Here is a 20,391-nt window from a genome sequence, read left to right as displayed (position 1 = left end):
TGCCCGTGCCCGTGCCCGTGCCCGTGCGGCGGGAGCTCGCCCCTCCCCTCCCCGACCTCTCCCCTCCCCGATCTCTCCCCTCGCTCGCGCTGAGCGGCCCGGCCGGCGCCGCGTCACGTGGCTGCGCGTCACAAGCGCGCGAGACGTCGCGAGAAACTGCCGCCACTGCCGGCCGGAAGCTTCGGCTCTCTCGCGCCCCCTGGCGGCGGCCGCGGCGGGGCAGGGCGCAGCCCGCCGAGAGTCGGCGGGTGACGGGGCTGCAGCCGAAGCCTCTGGCAAGCCCCAGGGCGGGGAGACCGGCCCGCAGGCACACCCCGCCAGGACGGCCGAGCCCCGGCCTGCCCTGACCAGCGCCGGGCGCCGCCCCCGCAGCTCCTCCCCGCCGGGCACCGGGTTGGAGGATCCCCAGGCCTTTCCCCGCCCTCACCGGGGCCGGGCCCGGCCCCCGCCAAGCCTCCCTCGGGGCGCTTCTGAAAACGGGCAGCGTAGCGCTTGGCGCGGCGCTCCTGTTCCCTGGGTACCGGCTGGCAGGGCGGCGGAGGAAAACCGCCGCCACACCTGCGGCCCCGCCGCGCCTTTTCCTTCCCAGCGACCCCGTCAAGCTCCCGTCACCCTCCGGGCCCCGCCGCGCGCTGAGCGGGCCCGGTGCGCGAGCCCTGCAGCCGCCGCCCCGCGCAGCAAAGACCAGGGCACACACGCCGGCTTTCGGGGTTTTTATTTAAAATGTGCATTAGCGTTAGAAAGGTATCGGGCGGAACGGTGCTGGTTCTCGGACGCTTGTCGTGTAAACGTGTAACTCGGTGCAGTGCTCGCGCCCTTCGCTTTGTAAAAAGGCAACAAAAGCGGGAGCGGGGAAGGAAGATGGCAGCTGGGACAAGCCACGCAGTGAGCGGCCCAGGGCAGGACGAGGACGCCGCACCCTGCTCACGGCGGCGCTGGCTGGAGCACTATTACCGTTACACCAGCCGTCAGCGTCGCCAACTTTTTTCTAACTTCAAAGAACAAGAGAGGTGCGGTTAGTGAACAACAAAAAAGTACCACTCGACCCACCTCCACCAGCCCATGGAGCTTGTTTAATGAGGTGGTGAGACACAGGAGGACGCCAATGAAAACACACAGTTCTTCTCACTTTATTTCTTTGTTAAAATTAAATATTTCATGGCTGCCAATAGAGCAAGTTGCACCATCTTTGTATTTCCTTTGATTCCGAATGCACAGTTTCCAAAACCAATCAAACAACAGCATATTGAAAATATTCCTCAGGCTTCACACCTCATGGAAGCCCAATAACATTTATATTATTAAAGACAAAATTAGAAAAAAAATATGCCCATAACAATGTTTGAAAATGTATTCGCTACATCGTTAGTCCAAACATCACATTTCTGTTGCTCTTCAAAATTCCAGGTAAACAATCGTTTCCCCCGTATTACCCTGTCTTGTCACACGAATTACAAGACACTTCAATTTTAGATACCATGCAAGTCAGTAAAAGAGCTTCTTTCCAAGACACTAACACTGAAGATTTGTTCCCCCCCTCCCCAGACATAAGCCCCTTAAACTCTTCTAGAAGTGGCAGTCTTCTCCCTCAGACCCAGTGCAGCTGGCGAAGACAGATTAAAAAAAGCTAGAGAGAGAAAAGGGGAAAAAAAGAGAAAAAAAACAGAATATTAGCAAAAAAGAGAGAGACATTCAGAAAGCAGGAAAAAAGAGATGCAACATGAAAACAGCTGACAGGAGAGATGGAACCTCCTTGTGGTACCTCAGATACTTGAATGAAATCATACAAGTAAAAGTCTTTTTTCTTTAAAGTCTTTAAAAAGACTTTACATAATTTTAACATTCTAACAAGGCAAAATGGTCAGGAAGAACAGCCAGTGACCTGCAGCATGGTTAAAAAAAGCCACGTTAAATGGTTCTTTTAGCAGATAATCTAGAAATCACTGACAGGCTGATAATGACTGGTTTTGGGAGCAGGCTGACATTCAACAGTAGAAGTAGTAGTAAATACTCAAATTATTTTAACTTGCTTAAAAAAAAAGAAAACAAACCATAAACCACAAACCAGTCGAGGACTTCTATGGGAAATAAAATAGTATTTATGGTGAAACAGAATACCTGAGAAAATACATTGCAATCAAGAATTTTAACTGCCTTGATTGCTGGAAACGGAGGCCAGACCATCATTTCATCTGGGCTACTGCATAAGGTTTGCTGCTGCCGTGCGCAGCTAGCCCGACCAACAGGCTGTATGCAGAAACTCCTCGGGAGGCTTTAGCTTCACCCGCACCACCTTTCTAGTAAAATTCTCAGCAGCGGCTTGCACTAAAACCAGCATTACCTATCGCGGCTAGGTCTGAGGCCTGTTTATCTTCCAAAAACCCAGGATTTGAAGGGTTTTTGTTGAAACTATTTGGCAGCACGCATCCTGATCTTTTAGCAGGGTCAGGACGTGTGGATTTACCCACGTACAGAGAACTTAGCCTGCACACAGTGCGACTGAAGGATCAGGGTCACAATAAGCAAGTCTGAAATGGAAGTGAGGATCATATGCTAGTCTTCAGGTAGCATGAATTAGCAAAACAAAAAATAAAAGCAAATAAAAAGAGATAGATGATGTCATGAAAATGACATCAAGTATGAAGAGAAAAGTGTTTTTTATCTCTAACGATGCGATAATTAAACGAAGGTGGTGGTGTTATTTTAACGTCACCAATAAATACATTTCAACTGCGTTGTTATTTCGCCAGCAAAAATAACTCACAGAACTTATCTCCGCATCCCTTATTTATCTGGGTGGAGAGGGACCAGGAGAAAGGGGAATCCATGAATTGTAGGAGAAAAAAAAATTGCAGGATTTAAATTTGCAGCATCCAAAACCTTGTTAGGACTAATGTTACATTGTTTAATAAAAGCAATAACGACCAGTACATAGTGAAGACAGAATCACAATGAGGATATAGGAGAGAGCAAGGGTAACACCATGGGAAGATCACAGCTGAAATGCTGTCAGGTTTTATTAGACCCTCCGATTTAACAAGTAAATGAAGGTCCATTCCAGCCCATTGTATTCAGGGGTAATTACTCAGTACAGAGCCATGGGTTACTGTAAAAGAAGGGCAAAGAAAACAAAAAACAAAAGTAGTAAATATTAACCAGAATTCACTGTCTGATGAAGTCTTTATTTAATAACAAAACTCATCCAGAAATACACAGAGAAGACATCTGCAACCACACCACAGTTGCACTTGGCCAGATTGAACTCCTGGCCCCAGTGAGCAAAACACCCTCCTTTTTAGTGCAAATCTTGCAGTAAAACAAGGCTTTTGCTGAATAGAAAATATGAGAAGCAACCTGACAGCATCTGTACACTTCTAAACAGATGCCAAATAAAAAAAACATAAAGGTAATACTTTTTGCATTAAAACCAGAAATTGTTGGAATCACTGAGAAGAAAGTCAAAGAAACATCATCATCTTTCTTCACAAACACTGATATGTACAGCAAGGTGACCAGCTTTCCCTGAGATTGGATCCAGGATGTGCATCCAGGCCAGCACACTGAGAGGGAGACAAGGCAAGAGATCCTTCGTGACCCCTGCAGCATTCAGAGAACACTTAGTTGCAAACCGTGGATCCAGGTTTGAGAATCCTCCAAGCCTGGGGACTAGAGGTTTGGACTCAGGCCCATGCCTGTGAGGATGTCAAGTTTTGCAAAAAGTCCTTTAAAATTATTTGAGTCACACATGGGGGGCGGGGGCTAATGAGGGGTTAGATACAGCAACTTAAAAAGGGGAGAGGGCAGCCAGTCTCTTGAGACAGCATGTCTCCCCATGGCAGCATCGGGTTGCCTTCACAACAGTCCCACGACAGGGGCTAAATGCACACCGCCACGCAGCCGTGCTCTCTTACCATGCAGCCCTCGCACAAAATGGAGGGAAGAGACAAAAAGCTGAGCAACTGAAAAGAGGGGACACTAGCTCTACGAGCGCTTGGCAGCCTGCTGCTGGCCAAAGGGGAAGAGGTATCAGCAATGAGCATCTCTTGCCAGTTCCACGCGGGCTATTGCTGAGTTCTTCACAAGAACAATCATAACCCAGAACAGACAAGGGTGCAGACTCTTGCTTAAAACAAAATGATGAGCGCAGGAAGGGAGCAATGAGTAAAGGTGAGCAAACAGGCACAAAATGGCAATAGTTGCATGTTAACCAAATGTGGGGGCATTCGCTTCTGGTGCGAAGGGAAAGGTTCTACAGGAAACCCGAACTGAAAATGAAAGAAAAAGGCAGATTAATGGTTTTATGGATTAATGACAAAAAACAAAATAAGAATATAAATGTTTCCTGACACACACACACACAGAGAAATGTTGCTAAGTGTTAATAAGGTTTAATTTGATTACAAAACATGCTTTATGCAGACGCACATGCATACACGCACACATACTCAGCAGTGGGATGAACCACATTTATCTCCTAAAACAATCCTTTCACAGTTTTGCAAGCTACGCGGCTCATCAACTGTGACTTGTTTGTATCCTTGCAAAACAGTGGAGCCCTGCAATACTTTATGGATCAATATGGAGAGTATTTTTCTGATTTCTGGAAAAGTACCATATATACATATTTCATTTAGAAAGGACAAATGCCCATTCAAAAAGGCACTGTCTGCATTTGTATAGTAGGAACAAAGAACTTCATTTGATACAAAGCCCAGCACACAACAGTGTCCAGTTATGAGGACTGCCAAAAACAATCCAAAACCAACAAAAATCAGTAATGTTCACTCTAGCTGCACTTTAGCCGTGCCTTCGTACTCAGCACCAGAATGAACACTGTTATTCTTTGAGCTTATTTTTCCATAATCAGAGAAGCAGAGAATTGTTCTTTTCATTGTTTTACAGTTACCATTGGCAGCAGAGACATTCATTGAACTGGACTGCTCACGATGACAGCAAACTCCAATTCAAGTCACTGCAAGACCCTTCTGAAGCTCTTCTGTTAAGTGGAACATCCCACTGAAATTAAATTCACATGCCTCTCACTGACAGCGTAATGTTTACTTGCTTTTCCCTTTTCCTTGGTGGAGCTAAGGGGGAAGGAATCCTGGAATCAGCTTTCCCCTATTTTAAGGGCAGACCGTAAGTTTCTTGGGACTGTGTCCCAGAGAGCTTTGTCTGGAGGGAAGGGTGGACTCAAGGCTGAGTTTTTAGGGTGTTTCATAGTTAAGTGCTGCTGTTCCAACAGGTTCCTTCTCCGAGAGACCTGCGCACCTCAGCCTGGGGTGCTGTCACCCTTGCCTTGGATAATAAGTACTGCTGCTCTGTCAAAGCAGCAAGACATTCCTGTGGGAGCTTTCTTCTTCCTCTCACCAGAGAATCAACAGCAAATTAAAAAAGCTCAATTAAACACACTCAACCTAACTATAAGGAGGGCACTGTCATTAGCAGTTTAATAACCCTAATGAGGATGCTGCTCTCCTGGCAGGAGGGTGCGTTTCTTACGCATCTTTGTTTCAATGAGCCTTCATTTTACAATAGATGCTGGCACTTCGCACTGCAGATGCTTGCTTATGGCCGAGTTTGTTAACCCTTTCAGGCAACCATATCTGTTCCACAAGCCTGCCCGTGACTATGTGGCCACCTTATATCCCTGCTCACATGAAGACAGAGACAGTCTGGACTGAGTCACAGCAACCGGAGCAGAGCAGACTCACAGCACACCACCACTGACAGGGCTCTGCTCCAGTGGGAACTCTCCATGCCTTGGCAAAACTCCTCAGAAACTCGGATGCTGGCCTTATTCAGGGGGAAGTTGCTCTGGCAGGCTTTCTGGACACATCCTGAATACAGCCCTCTTCTCCCACTAGCTTTACCCAACCGTGGGCATACTTGGCACGGCTCCCAGGAGTGTGGGTCTGTGTCTGTCTGCTACAACTGAATATCCAATCCATGGGTGACCCATTTGACTATTAAAAATGTCATGAAGTCTCTCAGTCTATCTTCAGAGCTTTCATTATCTACTAAATGCCCAGCCCATCATCTCTTGTGGTTTTGGACAACCAACTATAATAGGTCAGCAGGTGAATATTGGTTTGGTTACTTGGCAGTAACCTCTTTAACACCCCCTCATACATACATACACACACACTCATACACACAGTTTGGTGATTCTCTGGTGCTTTGGGACAAAGGAAAGCTCTAGGTGTGGCAGATTTTACCATCTGTTAGTAAGTGGAGGACAAACTAGTCCCTCCTGGAAAGTAGTTCCAGGTACTTTCACCTGTACTATAACTACAAGTTACCACTACAACTTGGAGGGGTGGGAGGGAAGGAGGAGAAAGGGAAAAGACATTTTCGTGGCTAGCTGGGTTCGATCATCAGCACCACATCTCCATAGCAATTGTTGCCATAGTATCAACATGGCCTACGTGATAATTTATTTCTAAGGAAGACAGAATAAAGAAAATGGAGCCTTTAAACCTTTAAACCTTCCTGCTGGGAAGGTTTAAAACGAAGAAGACCGAATCCTTATTTTTCTAAGTTTCATGTCCTAATACTGAGTCTTTCTGCATTTTGCTTTGCAGAATCTTCGAAGACAATCTTCACTGCATCCTTTTTCTACAGCTGCATACGTAGAGAGGGACTGGTAGAGGAGGTACAGTAAGGGTGACAGAGATAATAGAGGCTCTGGACTTGCACAGGGTCTGCATTTTTAGGAACCGTAACTGATCCCACTGTGAGGTCTATTATTAGTTAATGACGCTTACCAGGACAATGTGCCTCATGCACCATGCAGCCAAACAGCAGCTAACTGTAAAACAGCAGTAAGAGCTGTAAGAGCTAATAATGATGATAATGATGTAACAACAACAATAAAAAAAAAAAAGAAACCAAGTAATGATTAGTGCAAATTACAGAGCTTGGGTTTAAAAGAGTTACCTGTGTAAGAAAAAGGCTAGTGTACTGCCAGCCACGAATAAACAAGATACAATTAAGCTACAGGTTGTGAAGTTCATTCATTGTTAGAGATATTTATGATCTAAATACTGAAATGAATTATTAAGGGCAATTGGAGAAGTTACAGAGTAAAGAAAGCAGCACCATTTCTAACACAACTATTTTACTGGAGGAGAGAGACACTTCCTAGTATCTTCCCAAGCCTTACTCAAGCACTGACCTCTCTCTTTCATGGAGTTTTCCATGCCTTTCTGTCTCCTTATCTGACAGGGACAGTACCAGTGCTTTTCCATATGGATGTGGTTGGTGTCAAGGAGCCCTTCTGAGATCAGAACTGCTTCTAGGAACAAGAGTGTGACTTGGGCCACAGCGACTAATTGCTCGTACTACAGGGCATGTCATCTCCCTTTGCTGCACTCCTGAGCCTGACTGATCTCAGGGCTGAAGTCTGCAGTCCTCAGTGTGCAGATGTCTGAGGGCTCTAAGCATGAAAGAACTCAATTGTGTATTCCTCACACAGTCCAGGCTGGGGAGAGAAGTCTGTCCCCAGTCAGTCTCAGGCTCCTCATTATGAAAAGATATTAAAACCCCCTGAAGGTAATTCAAAAGAGCAAATCAAAATACGCAGTGGAAAAAGGAACGGACAAGAGAGAAAAGGGCAGCACTAATTGCTCATCGCAAAAGAATGTTGACGTTGAAGCAGCTCCAGCTCAAAACTAAAAAGGCTAAACCAGGATCTTACTCTGGTTATTGGGTTTTTCCTCTCCTGTCTCATTTGATTCCAAACTTAACAGTCAAGGGCTATTTTCCCTGACAAACAGTTCTGTCAGCTCTTTGGGCACATGCCATATTGTTCGTATTAACTGCTCTTCTCCACATACTTAAGACTGTGTAGTGCAGGCAAGATTTACTCTGGATTTGCCCCAGGGATGTGCAGAGAGTGGCTTATGGCAGTGGTATAGAAACCAAGCCCTTGTTTATCTGTGCACCACTCTTTGTACACATGCTAAGGAGGCACAGCACTTTGTTTCAGGAAATGTACCACAGTGAGAAGAGCTACTCATTGCTAGGTGAACCGGGAGGACTGTTTCAGCTGTACAACTGGTTGCTCTCGAGCAACTGCAGAGCATTAGGAGCCTGGCATGGGCACTGCAGACGGCCCGGACCACAGGACCCTGACAAGGGGCTGGATCCTGTCACACCAGTCCCTGGCATGGGGAACTCCTGCTAAAGCCATGCAGGATCTCTCACTATTTCTGTGGAGGGCAAAAAGCTGATTTAGAGCTGGAGAAGAGTACTAGCACTAACAAGGAGCTATGACCTGTCCCCTCATTTTGCAGGTTTACATATTGCAGATTCCAGAATCTAAGACTATTAGTCTCCCTGAATAATTTCCACAAGTATAAACTTTTTGCCAGCCTAAACAAAAAAGACCCTGAGACAGGACACACACCTCTCTGGGGGTAACAGGACATCCCTGCTACCGACACCCTAACCTTAACAGCCAATATTGTTCCACTTCATTACAAGCACTGACAGACCGGGGGAGGCGCAGGGAATCTCAAGGAATAAAACCAAGTTCATCCTCTCCCATGCTGTCAGCAAGCAGTGAGGGAGGTTAGTACTGCTCCCTGCTCTTCAAGATGACAGCTAAAGGCAAAATGCTCCCTGCTACTGCTCAGCCTTACTAGGGATTAAACCTGGCTGCAAACTTTCTCCTGATAAGGACTGGCTAGGCTTGGAGAAAGACATGAACATCCAGAAAAATAGTAAAGGAGAACCATTACCAAAAAAATAAAATACCACTCTGTTAGCAACTTACTTTTTTCTTTCCTTATCTCTTTTAAGAGTTTGCGATCCTCCAGCCTGCTGAGCCTGAGATTGGAGCAATTCAGCTGCTGTCTTCCTTTGTTTAAATGCATTTACTTCATCATCCAGTGACTTCTTCTTATCCTCTAGCTTCTTTTTTTCATCCTGATGTAACTTCTTCAGGCGATCAAACTTTTCGTGCAGCTAGAGGGAAAGGAGAGAGGTGAGCAGGACCCAGCACGACCAAATATTCTGTTCACAGGAAAAGAGGAAGATGGAAGGATCCCATGAGATCTAAGCCTGCAAGTCCCCAGTGGTCTCTACATTGTTTCTAGCCCCCTGAGCTGACACTGCATAGACCAAGGGCAGGGAACAGTCTTCTCCCACAACAGCTTACAAACCACGCAGCATCCTAGTGATGCACCATTGCACAGACTAACAACAGACAATGGGGAGGGTACAGTCGTAAAAAAATTTTAGTCCATTTCCAGGGAATTCCTTATTCCAGGTAATGCCTTATTCCTCTTTAAAGGTCAGTAAATTAATGGATTTTTCACAACACTAAGGAAGTTGTATATGTGAATTTTTTATATACAAGCTTGTTTCAGGGGCTGTTTCTCTCCGTGAATTTTGCCACACTGCAACTCTCCATCAGAATCAAGACTATAGCATTTTCATGGTGCAGTAAGTTGTGTACTACAAGCACTGTGATCTAGTTTTGTCCTACAGGGTGAACACCTGAATGACCCCAAGTTAAACTTTAGACTTCTTGATAACAAAGTCTTAAACCACACGCAGCAGAAAGTGCTTAGGCAGCAGCTACCTACTTGGGAGTGGATCTATCACTCACAACCATAAAGAGACAAGTACTGCAGTCTTCACCTCTTTTTCAGCCTCCTTCAGCTCTGCTTCTTTTTCCTTGACCCTCTGGACAAACATTTGCCTCATTGCCTCTTCCTTTTTCTGCAGTTCCCCCAGAAATTCATTTCTTTTGGCTTCATAAGTTTCTTGCAAGCTAAAAAGAAAGGAAAGTCCAGTGATACGACTTGGGACAAACTCTGCTTCCCCCGAGCCTCTGAAATCAGGCCCTTACCATAAATATTGCTTGCCCACAGCACATTTGCTACTCACCCACCCACACGTGCCTAAGGTCTTCTTTATTCAACTGTTTCTGGGGTCTGTAAGCTATTGCACTTTTCTCTATGTTCAATGTTGGGCAATTCAAAGAGACCAGCTGGCAACAAACATTAGTTCAGAGGGACACTGCTGTATCTCTGCAGCACAGACATTTCTACTCCTACACTTCCAGTTTCAGAGTCAATCCTGCGCACACCCTCTGTGTTTTCACCTTCTCTCCTGCAGCCAGCACCTTTGCCGAAGTCTGGATTTATCTGACCTGGCAGGTTTTCTTGCTGCATTGGTTCTTTACGTGCTCTCTCAAGGACACACACACACGTGCACACAGCACATCCAACAATGCCTCTCTCAGTTCTCCTGTCTCCTCCAGGGATCCTACCTGAAGGGTTTGCTGTCTGGATCGGTGTCCTTGAAACCCATCTCTTCCAGTTTACATCGCCGGTACAGCTCATAGTGGCGTGTGTGGGTCTGTTCGCGAAGGTCTTCCATGTTCACACGGATCAGCATCTCCCGCAGCTTCACAAAGTCGCAGTGAGCTTCATTCTCCACTGTAAGAAGACACGATAGGGAGTAAGATGGGGGCAGAAACAAAGGTCTCTTCCCACATTCCCCACCTGTCTACTCCTCCAACAGGCTTAACAGCCCTTCTGAGCAGAGAAAACTGTCTCTATAGGCTTGACAAAAGGATTTTACAAAGGATAATTCCCAGTGAGATATTAAAGTCAAGCAGGCCCTTGCTCCTCTTACGACAGCCCACTGCCTCCTGGCAGAAGTATCACTATTCATGCCATGAAAATCCCAGAGCTCAACTCACCCTGCACTGTGCCCCAGGGGTACTGACGAGCTTTCATCATTTTGTTCCCTATTTTCAGCTCCTCCGTGCTCCCGATCACTGCAAACGGCAAGTGGGCCTGGAACACATTTAATGATAGCCACATTAGTCCCTCTCAACTCTGGCTGACTTGCCAGCACACAGAGATTAGCACAGCCACTGAGCAAGACAGTCGTTATACACACGCTAATCTCAGGGAGTCTAGTCACTGGCCACTAGCCCAAGACAAGGCAGGAGAAGGGAGAGTCCTTTACGGAAACCTTGTTAGTGCTACCACTCTATATCCTCTACCTGGCTGATCCTCCCAGCCACAGGGTCTCAGGTGAGATGAGCCAGTGCAAGACTGGCATCAGAATGACAGCTTGAACAACGTGCTGCGCGTCTCTGACTGCGGTGCTGTCCCGGGGGCTTGCCGTGGCTGAGGAGAACATCTGCACAAGCACAGAAGCAATAAAAGAGGTCTTGGAGCCTTCTTTATTTTATCCCCCCACCACTCCCTCAGCTCACACTAGACCACAAGACAACTTGCTCTATCGGATCATGAGATCGAAGTTCCTCCTTCACCCCCAGAGCTCAGAGCTCTTTCCTCCCCGCTTGCTTCAGCCCTGGTGAGGAAGGGCTGAACACATCCCTGCACTGGGTCAGCCTCTGTGTCCACATGTGCCCCAGGCCAAGCTGGGAAGGACTCTGCATTCCCTGGGGCTGTGCTGAGCTTGCCCCATGCTAAGACTCCATAGTGCCTCATGCTTCCTGCAGCTGTGCTGGGGCTCGCCCTCAGCACCCTCTCTCTCAAATCCAGCAGCACTCCATTAAAACTGGAACTGAGAAACCCAAAGGAGTGCCAATGGCTTTATAAAATCCTCACGATATTGATACTCTGCACAGTCACTGATAGACGGCTGCATAACCAGAGGACAAAGGAGGCCAAATCCAGGGATCACACCCATGAGGAGGGATCCTGGGGACAGCGGAGCAGAGCTGTACCGCTAGCTCAACTGTGCCTTGTTACATTCTTCAAGCGGAGACATACACTCCACAGAGTACAGTTGTTACAAGTACCTGAAGGCTAAGAACAAAAAGGGATTTGCTTTTCAAAAACTCAGAAATAAAAAGGTAGCTTCTTAGTAAAGAAGGTATTTTTTGCCTTCTGCAGAGAGACTAGGAGACTCACCCAGTACAAGCTCAGCAGAGTTGGAACAGAAACACTCCCGACACCTCTCTAGGCTCAGATCTCACCTTACATTCCCCTCATTCCCCAAACTCAGGCAGCCAAGCAAAACCCCCAGACACTGGTATCATACTTTGCTGCATTTCTCTGTTTTGCAATAAGTGAGACCTCTTCCCACCTCTGCTTGCTCCTGGGAACTGTACTGCATTCTGCCAAGCTGCAAAGAAGTCAAGTGCAGGGTTTCAGCACTTAAAAATAAAGTTGCCAGGTCCGTGCATCCACTCCTTCTGCTGAGTTTTGTGCAGTGACATTTGTTAGCTAGAGCTTTCAAAGTGTGCTGAGTTCTGGGCAATTAAAAGGGCCCCAGGAAGCCAACTATATGGAATGCTGGATTGCTCTTAAGAGCAGGTAGTGAAGTTTTAATTCTACAGATTATCTGAAAACTTGGACAAGTTCATGACAGCTGGTACAAGCAAAAGATTATGTTTTCTGCTTTCAGAGTGTGGCTCATACAGTCAAACTGCAAATACAGCAAAAGCGCCTGCAAGCACTCACAGAGATGGGCTCTTCAGCTTTTATTCCTTAGCCTCTCAGCTCTCACATGGGACATGCGCAGAGTAAGCGTGGCTGGCAGTCAGTCTGATGGGGCCGTCCTGGGCCATGCACAGGCTCTGTGCACTGGGGGCTCCTGGGTCACTCTCCATGCCGAGTTACCTTTGCAATCACGCTGACACACCAGCGCCTGGAGGGACACAGGCCAGCACGGAGCTGTGCCTGCTCCACACAGGGTAAGTTCCCTGTGGGAGAGGCCAAGCAGCAGAAAAAGGAAAGCGGTCTGCCAGGTTGAAGGAATCTGATTGTCAGCAGAAGAGTGTCTAATCACAAGGGGCAGGGGATAACAAAACCCTAGAGGGGAAGGAAACAAAGCCGTCTCAACTGAACAGCCTCCATATCGCAACATGAAGGAAACTCCCCTAGCCAGCTTTCAAAGAAATAACTTGCCGCTTCATTTCCACAAGCTGTAGTTTTTCCTGCCTTCAAGACAGACCACACACAAGCAGCAGCACTGTCCACAAACACTTCTGCACATGGGGTCAAGAAGAATCATCAGCGGTCCCTGTGGAGCAGGTCACTGCCTCTCCACCGGCTGCAAACAGGCTTTGCATGTTCCATGGTGTCCTGCTGTGGAGCCACTGTCAGGCAGCCTGACAGGGGAGAGGGCAAGCAGAGACCCCAGGGCCACATGACACCTTCAGCTGCTCTGGGAGGAACCGGAGACATCACACCACAGGGACATGCTAGCTACTGCCAGGCACTGGATGGGCTCTTCACCTACTGCAAGTCAGGCTACTCACTACGGGATGCGCTGGAACTCATCTGTACCTGTGTCCAGCTGCTGGAAACTCTGAAACACCCCAGATACTAAACGCTACAAAGGCTACAGCCTCCACTGCAGGTCTACACAGTGCTATTTCCAGAGGAAAAACCATTGCAGTTCTGTGGTGCCTGAGGTTTCAGGCCAGCCGCTCTCTGCCCAGGATGCGGGATCAGGCAAATATTTGCTAGTGGCAGCGTGCTCCCCATTGGTGACCCTCTTCTCCACAGTCCACCGGAGCTGCCCGCTTCTCTCTTCTTCCCGTCCTGCTGCTTCTGGGTGAGAGCTTCCAGACGTCCCTTCTGGCTTCTTCAGAGTGTCTATCAGGAACATCCCATGGTTGGCTTCTCCCACAGCTGTTAACACTTTTTGTCTGCTTCGTATCCAGGTCTCTGGGAGAGTGAAGTAAGGGGATTTCCAAAGGACAAAGTGACTGATGGAAGCAAAAGGAGCAATCTGAGACAGTGGCAGAAACGCCATGCTATGGCCACACAGGCACAGCCTGAACCTTGGCTGTCCAGGGGACCACCCACCCTCAACAGCAGTCACCTCCTCCACTGGTACCAACTGTTCGGCTGCTGTCTTTGCCAGGGAGAAAGTGTCAGTGATTTCCTTCTTCCATTAGCAAGGCAATTCCAGCTCCCACCATGTGGGACAGCTCATGTAGCTGCATGAGGTTTCATTTAACCTAGCAGGTGCAGGGAGAATATTTTCTTCAGTAATTAGACTAATTCATTCAAAATGGAAAAACCAATAGGGAGTTGAAAGGAGAGCTTGTTTTTATTTGATTTAAGAATAAAATCCAGATAGGAAGAGACCTAAAGAATTTTGGACAATGTTTTCTCTGAACATGTAAATATATGCTTGGTGGGATTATCAAAAAGACCAATCAGTTTCATGGAAAATCAGGCATCTTGTTCTAAAGATTTGTTTAATCTGATTATTTTCTAAATACTTCACTTGATGCCTTTGTTCATGGTTAAATACTTTTGTTTCTGATCATGATGGCACAGATTTTAAATACTTCAATTAATCAACTCCTGCCAGATCAGACAATATTTTCTCTGTTTAGTAAGCCAATTTGGAATGCAAAATACTCTGGAAAAAAATTCCTAATGCATCCAGCACAAGTTGATATAATAAAGTAAAATGCATATGAAACAGTGAGTTTGCATATTTTGAAGCCTAATTTTACTTTTCATGCACAAGACGACTAACACAGGTTACAAGCAAACCATTAAGTAATCAAAAGACCAGCCTCAATTTTCTCTGTAATTAAAAAAGAAAAAAAAAAAAAGTAACTGATCCAGAGAAGTTACTGGTCAGCAAGAAGCACTACTTGAGCATGAAGACTGCATTTACAAACTCTCAGAGATGTTGACCTGTAACAGGCAAAGACAATGAAGCTTTCTGTTGAGAAGTACAAACACAAAGGTTAAGGCAACTGATTTAAATCAAAGTTTCCCATTCCTCAATTTTAAACATGACTAAAATTGGCAATTTAAGTTATAAACCTAAATCAGCCCATCCTGACTACTTTCACTGGTCTCAATCCCTCCACAAGCTTATCTCCTGACCTGAAGCATAAGCAGATGTGTCTTATGTTACTAATAACATCAGTATTGGGATACAAGTTTTGCAGGTCTGCAAAACTGCCTTGATCAGATTCAGATCCTGGCCCGCTTAGTCCCCACAAACCTGCTAATTATGATTTATATCAGTTTAATGGAGAATTTAAAGAGTTGATCTCTGTGCAGCAGCTGACAAGCCAGAACGTCTACAACCCAAGACAGCAATTCCCTCCCAGGAGACATGTAAATGGCTGAAGGACAAGCAGAGGTTTACCTCCACCCTCAGAAGGGCCAAGGGGAGAGGATTTCTCCCTTTGTCATCACACCTCTGGTTCCTTGAGGAGGGAGTGATGTCGCATCTTCATTTCCAGGAGTAACTGTGCTGCACAATGAGAGCACTAAGCACTCAAAGATGCCATCACAAAACTACTCTGACCAGGAAACCACCACTGACAGCTCTTAAGTTAGGACAAACTTTATGTTTCTTTCAGGCCTCTCCGCAAAACTCCACAACTCTTGATATTGATGAAGAGACAACACAAAAGCACATCAGCTAGACCTGTACTTTATCACCAGCAGTTAAGCAGTTAACCCCTACTTGCTTTCCTGTAAAAAGCATTCTGGAAAATGGGAGCATGGTAAGAATGTGCTGCCAGAGGGGCCAAGAGACAGCTTGCTCTGCCTTTAGGGAGCCACAGGCACCCACAATGCTGGGAGCACCAGAGCCAGAACGAGCACTTGTAGGCACCTCAAGACATGTTTAGCCCGAGTTGTGTACTGTTTTTCATATGTTGCTGGTTAAGCTGTGTAACTCCTTGCCACAGGATCCTGGAAGTTCACTGGTGGGGGGCATCAGGTGATGCATGGCACAGAAACCTAGAGAAACGCCTGAGCTAGAAGTTAGATGCTGGGGAAGTTTATGGGAGAAGTGAAGCAACGTACACATTCCCTCTCTTCTTATATACTCCAAAAGTGACCAAAGCAGATCTTTAGGGACGAGAAGGGCCACTGGGCTGGATGGGCCTCTGGTCCCACCGTTGTGTTTTATTTCTCACATGAGCACTTGGATGTAGCTCAAGGGAAGCCACTGCTCTAACCAGCCTTGTTGTATCCCCCTGTCCATCCATTCTGGCCAACAGCACCAGAGCCAAAAGGCCAATCCAAACCAAGAACCCAGCTAAGTAGCTTGATGAATAATAAAACAGAGGAGTCCCAGAGCCAGCTGGCTGAAGGGGCTCTGCTGCAAGGACAGCCACAGGCAAGAGGAGACACCCGTGGAGGCAGGGCTTTCTAGGAAACACCAGCAAAACTGGTGCAAAAAATGCAAGGTGAGGAGCATGTCTGTACACCGCCTGCCCCTCACACCAGACAAATAATACCCACCTGATTAATTCATAACCCAGGACTGTCCTTGCCTTACACAGCCAGGCCTCACCATCTGTCCAGTTTCCTACAAGTCCCCCAACAGATACGCATTAAGGACAAGGAAGGGGTTAAAAGACAGTCTGTTTTCGACTAGAAAAGCCCACCAGAGAGGCAGTAGCCTACCACAAGGCTCTGCTAGCCTAGGGTGACACTACACAGATGAGATCCCTGTGAACTTCTCTGGTTTTAAGACACAAAATAAAAGGGAAAGTGGATTTAAGAAGTACCCCAATATGAGCCACCAACCCCTACAGTGACAGTGCTGTTCTGGGAGAGGAGGAAGAACTGAGTCACTTACATTCATTGTCCCATTTATCTCTGCCACTGATTCATCGTCTGTTGGGAACTGGTAGATCTGAACCCCATTACTGACCAGTTCGCTTGTGATTTTAATTTTAAATTTGGTCAGCTCACTCTTGGAAATGGCATCAGATTTGGCAATGATGGGAATGATGTTCACCTAGAAAAGAACAGAGTGGTAAGAAGTCTTCAGCTTTGTTCCAGGGAGTTTTTCCAAATCTGTAATACAACTTACAAAAACTTAAAAGTGCTCAATAAATCTGCAAGATTTATCTGCCAACCCAATCATCTCCACTAGCACAAGGGCTATTCAAGGTGGGGAGATGTGCCCTGGAAAAGCCGCAGCCTTTCTACCACACGCATGGCAAACCTGCCCAGTAGGAGTTAAAGGTGCCTACCTTGCTGTCAAGCTTCTTCATTGTTACCAAGTCCAAGGATTTCAGCGAGTGGCCTGTCGGAGCAATGAAGTACAAGCAAGCATGGATCCGGGTGTCATGGTAGTTGTGCAAGACCCTTTTTATCTTCAGTTCTTCTTGCAAGTAGGCTTCAAACTGAGCATCAATGAACTCAACGATGGGCTTATAGCTTTGTTAAAAAAAAAAAAAAGTTATACATCTCACAGTCAGGAGAGGTAAACAGTGCTCCTTTGCTTGCTTTTAAGAAACAAGCTGCTTGTCAGATTTCACTTCCCAAGACCAATTCTCTCAATTGCCTTTCCTCCCCACCCGTAAGAAATTTAAAAGTTGCACTACTGACAAGGAGATGTGGTCTTACATCAGAGTCTAGCAGCCTGTTTGACAAACACAGTACCGGAGATTCAGCAGAGGACAGGACACACACCATCCTCTCCAGGCAAAGTGGACTCTCATACTTTGAAGCGTGCGTGTGAGAGACTTTTATAAGGAAGGATAATCATTCAGGATAATGAGTAGACTCATTCGCAGCTGTGCGTAACCCTTGCTTGCACTCAGGGAGTGAATGGTTTGCTGCTCTCACAGCCCCGAGTCCTGCAGGTGGAAGATATGTCTCCATTCAATACTACCTTTGGCCAGTGCTCTGGGGCAGGAAATCTCTGCAACTCCCTTGCAAGGCCATCTGAAATACAGAGCCTGTCAGAGTCACAATGTAAAGGACATCACTGCATCTTAAACAAAACTAAAAAGAAAATCTAACAGACCTGCAGCAAAGCAAATCCCATGTGCAATGCCTCTGTGAAGATGCACCTTGGAGATGGTCTGGTGGAATTGCACGCCCCTTAACCTCCACACTCCAGCCATGCTGGGACACGAGCTGCCAGAGGTACTTCGCTAGCGTATCTCACTGCACGTTTATCATGCTTCCTTTGGCAACACAGAAGAGCCCTGCCAGAAGTGGCTGTTAAGCCAAGCGGTCACTAGACCACACTAAAAGTTTGGTCAGCAGCTTGCGGTCAGAGCAGCACAAGGAAACAAGCACAGATGCCCCGGAGCTCTCTGCTCTCCCCACCAGATGAATTTGGGCAGAAGGCTGCCAGCAGGGCAGCTATTGCTCTGACAGCATGAGAAAAGCTGCTTGGATAGCTGAAGCAGTGCTGACACACCACAGTCTCTGTCCTCTCTTCTACCTGTCCTATCCCAAAGAGATTACAAGGGCAACCCATAAGAAGGAAAGAGGAAAACTTTACAGTGCAGTTTGGCCCAGCCAGGACACAGGGGGAGACGCTGCATAAGAAAACCAGGTCACAAAAGAGCCTCTCTCCCCCTTCACTCACCTGTCCTCTTTGTTGATCTGATCCCCAAAGCCCACCGTGCTCACAATAGTCAGTTTGAGGTTGACATTGCTCTCCTGCAGGTCATATGTATTGGATTTCAGCTGGACCCCAGGCTGTGAGTGAGATGCTGGGTCACCTTCAAACTTGGTGTTGAAAAGTGTGTCCATGAGGGTGGACTTACCGAGGCCAGTTTCCCCTATTGGAGAAAAAGAGTTGAAATGTTCATATGGCTTGGCCTTCCAGCTTCCAAACGTTAACAGGGGTGAAACTGCATCAGATGAAAGCAGATCTCATGCTCCAAAGTGATCGTCTGGCAAGCAGAAACCATGTACAATGGGAGGTCTGTATTCCAGGCAAATTATATTTCACAGTCTAATGGCCATTAATATCATTAGAAAGTAGAGATGAAAAGAAAGAGGTGAAAAGGCAAAGAGAAAAGCATCATTTAGATCCTGCATAAACCCAAAACTACACTACAGAAGATGCTGTTTTCATTAAAAAGTGGGAGGAGGAATGGAGCTCATTGTCATTTAAAAAAAAAAGATGCTCCAGATCAATATGTCTCTAATAAGGAGCCACTGAAACAGCCTCCCGTGCAGAAACACTAAGAGTTGGTTCTAGCCCTACAGCAAGCTGTGCAGTTGGTTTCTTGTACCTACAACAGATTGAGTTGGGGGATCAGCCTTCCAGGCTGGGAGAGGACATGTTCTGTAACGTCTGGTTTCCATACCTTAGGGGCTACACAAGCTCTACAATACTCCAAAACCTACTTCCAAAAGTTCTGCAGCACTAAACTACTATTTGGATTCCATCTATCAACCGGGAACTATTTTCTTGTGTGGAAGGAAGAGACAAATCCAGAACACCAGTCTTAAATTTGCTTTAGATACACCCTAGGAAGAACAAAACAAATCCTTCTGTGCACTCATTCCACAGGGCAGCCTCCCTTACCATGCTCTGACAACCAAGCCAGCTTTCTGAGCTCAAAGGATCTGACTTTGTTTTAAAGGCGTAAGCAGTCTGGTTTGCTGCCCTGTCAGGGCTGTAGCATTTTGGGGAAACAGCAATTTCTGAGTTGCCCAGACGGCTTTTGCTGAAACTTCAGGAGCCAGTTAAACTCCACCCGCTGCAAGGGCTGCTCCTCCAGTGTGCTGCGGGACCACAGGGAGAACGTGTCCGGCTGAAGCGGCCTTCCCCTCCCACCCCAAGCCCTCAGCTCCCAACCAAGAAAAATTCATCACTTTCCTACTTCGTTCAGAAGAAAAGGGCTTCTTATTTTTGTAGGCCGAGAGCTCTGCAACAGATCCAAACTTGCATGAAATACCCAATTCAACAAGGGGAAACTCCTCCCCATCCTCCCCCATCCAAATCTCTGAGCCTCACCCCTGCAAGCAGGCAAATTCCTCGCTCCTGGCCCCAGAAGGGACTTCTCTCACTCAAGGCTGAAGTACATGACAGGCAGGGCAGAGCAAATCTACTGCTCTGGGAACTGAGGAGTCTCTGATTGCCACAATCATGTATGAAGTATCTTTCCAAAAGGCAGCAAGATTCATTAACATTTGAAAGTCAATGTACACCTTGAGCTGCAGAGCTGCCCAGGAGCCAGCTAAGAGCATGTGCTCCATCACCAATTGATGCCAGCTATGGCCAGAACAGCCACAAATCCAGTTGCTCTTTGCACCAATCCTGTTTGCAATCTGAAGGCAGAAGGTTGAGTCAGCACCAGGAGCTGGTGTTGCTGCAATCCCATGATGATGCACCAGCTGTACCTACAACACTGGTGAGCGGCGTGCACTGGCTCAAGGAAGGGAGGGGCACCCAACAAAGCACAAGATTATCTCTGTCGCTGGAGGAACAAGCTGGACCGTCCAGAAGACTCATGGCTGCTCACAGCAAGCCTTTTATTGACTTGGAATCTCATAGTCTGAGCTTTTGGGGTACCATTTGCCCCAAATGGGGAGCAGGTGCACAAAGCACAGCAGACCAGAGCATTGCCATGGTTTGGACAGGGATTTTGAGAGTTAACAGCAGACAGACCACACAACCCCGCCAGGACTTTCTCAAGGA

At 46.8% G+C, this 20,391-nt stretch overlaps 1 protein-coding gene across 1 annotated transcript in view; it reads right to left on the bottom strand.

Annotated features, from left to right (window-relative positions):
• Window positions 1–3,081: 3,081 nt before the first annotated feature.
• SEPTIN6 (septin 6) overlaps window positions 3,082–20,391 on the bottom strand; it is a gene marked incomplete at both ends in the record, with an annotated part of 29,594 nt that continues 12,284 nt past the window's right edge. Inside the window, 8 exons of the mRNA XM_082004037.1 lie at window positions 3,082–3,106; window positions 8,780–8,970; window positions 9,649–9,781; window positions 10,283–10,451; window positions 10,718–10,814; window positions 16,573–16,734; window positions 16,973–17,159; window positions 18,325–18,520. Of these exons, the coding sequence (XP_081860163.1) occupies window positions 3,082–3,106; window positions 8,780–8,970; window positions 9,649–9,781; window positions 10,283–10,451; window positions 10,718–10,814; window positions 16,573–16,734; window positions 16,973–17,159; window positions 18,325–18,520 (1,160 nt within the window). The remainder of the gene's footprint in view (window positions 3,107–8,779; window positions 8,971–9,648; window positions 9,782–10,282; window positions 10,452–10,717; window positions 10,815–16,572; window positions 16,735–16,972; window positions 17,160–18,324; window positions 18,521–20,391) is intronic.

The sequence above is a fragment of the Phaethon aethereus genome (assembly GCF_964289735.1).
Source record: "Phaethon aethereus genome assembly, chromosome: 10".
Classification (NCBI taxonomy): domain Eukaryota; kingdom Metazoa; phylum Chordata; class Aves; order Phaethontiformes; family Phaethontidae; genus Phaethon; species Phaethon aethereus.
Note: the sequence above shows the minus strand (reverse complement) of the source record. Positions and strands in the feature narration are given on the sequence as shown.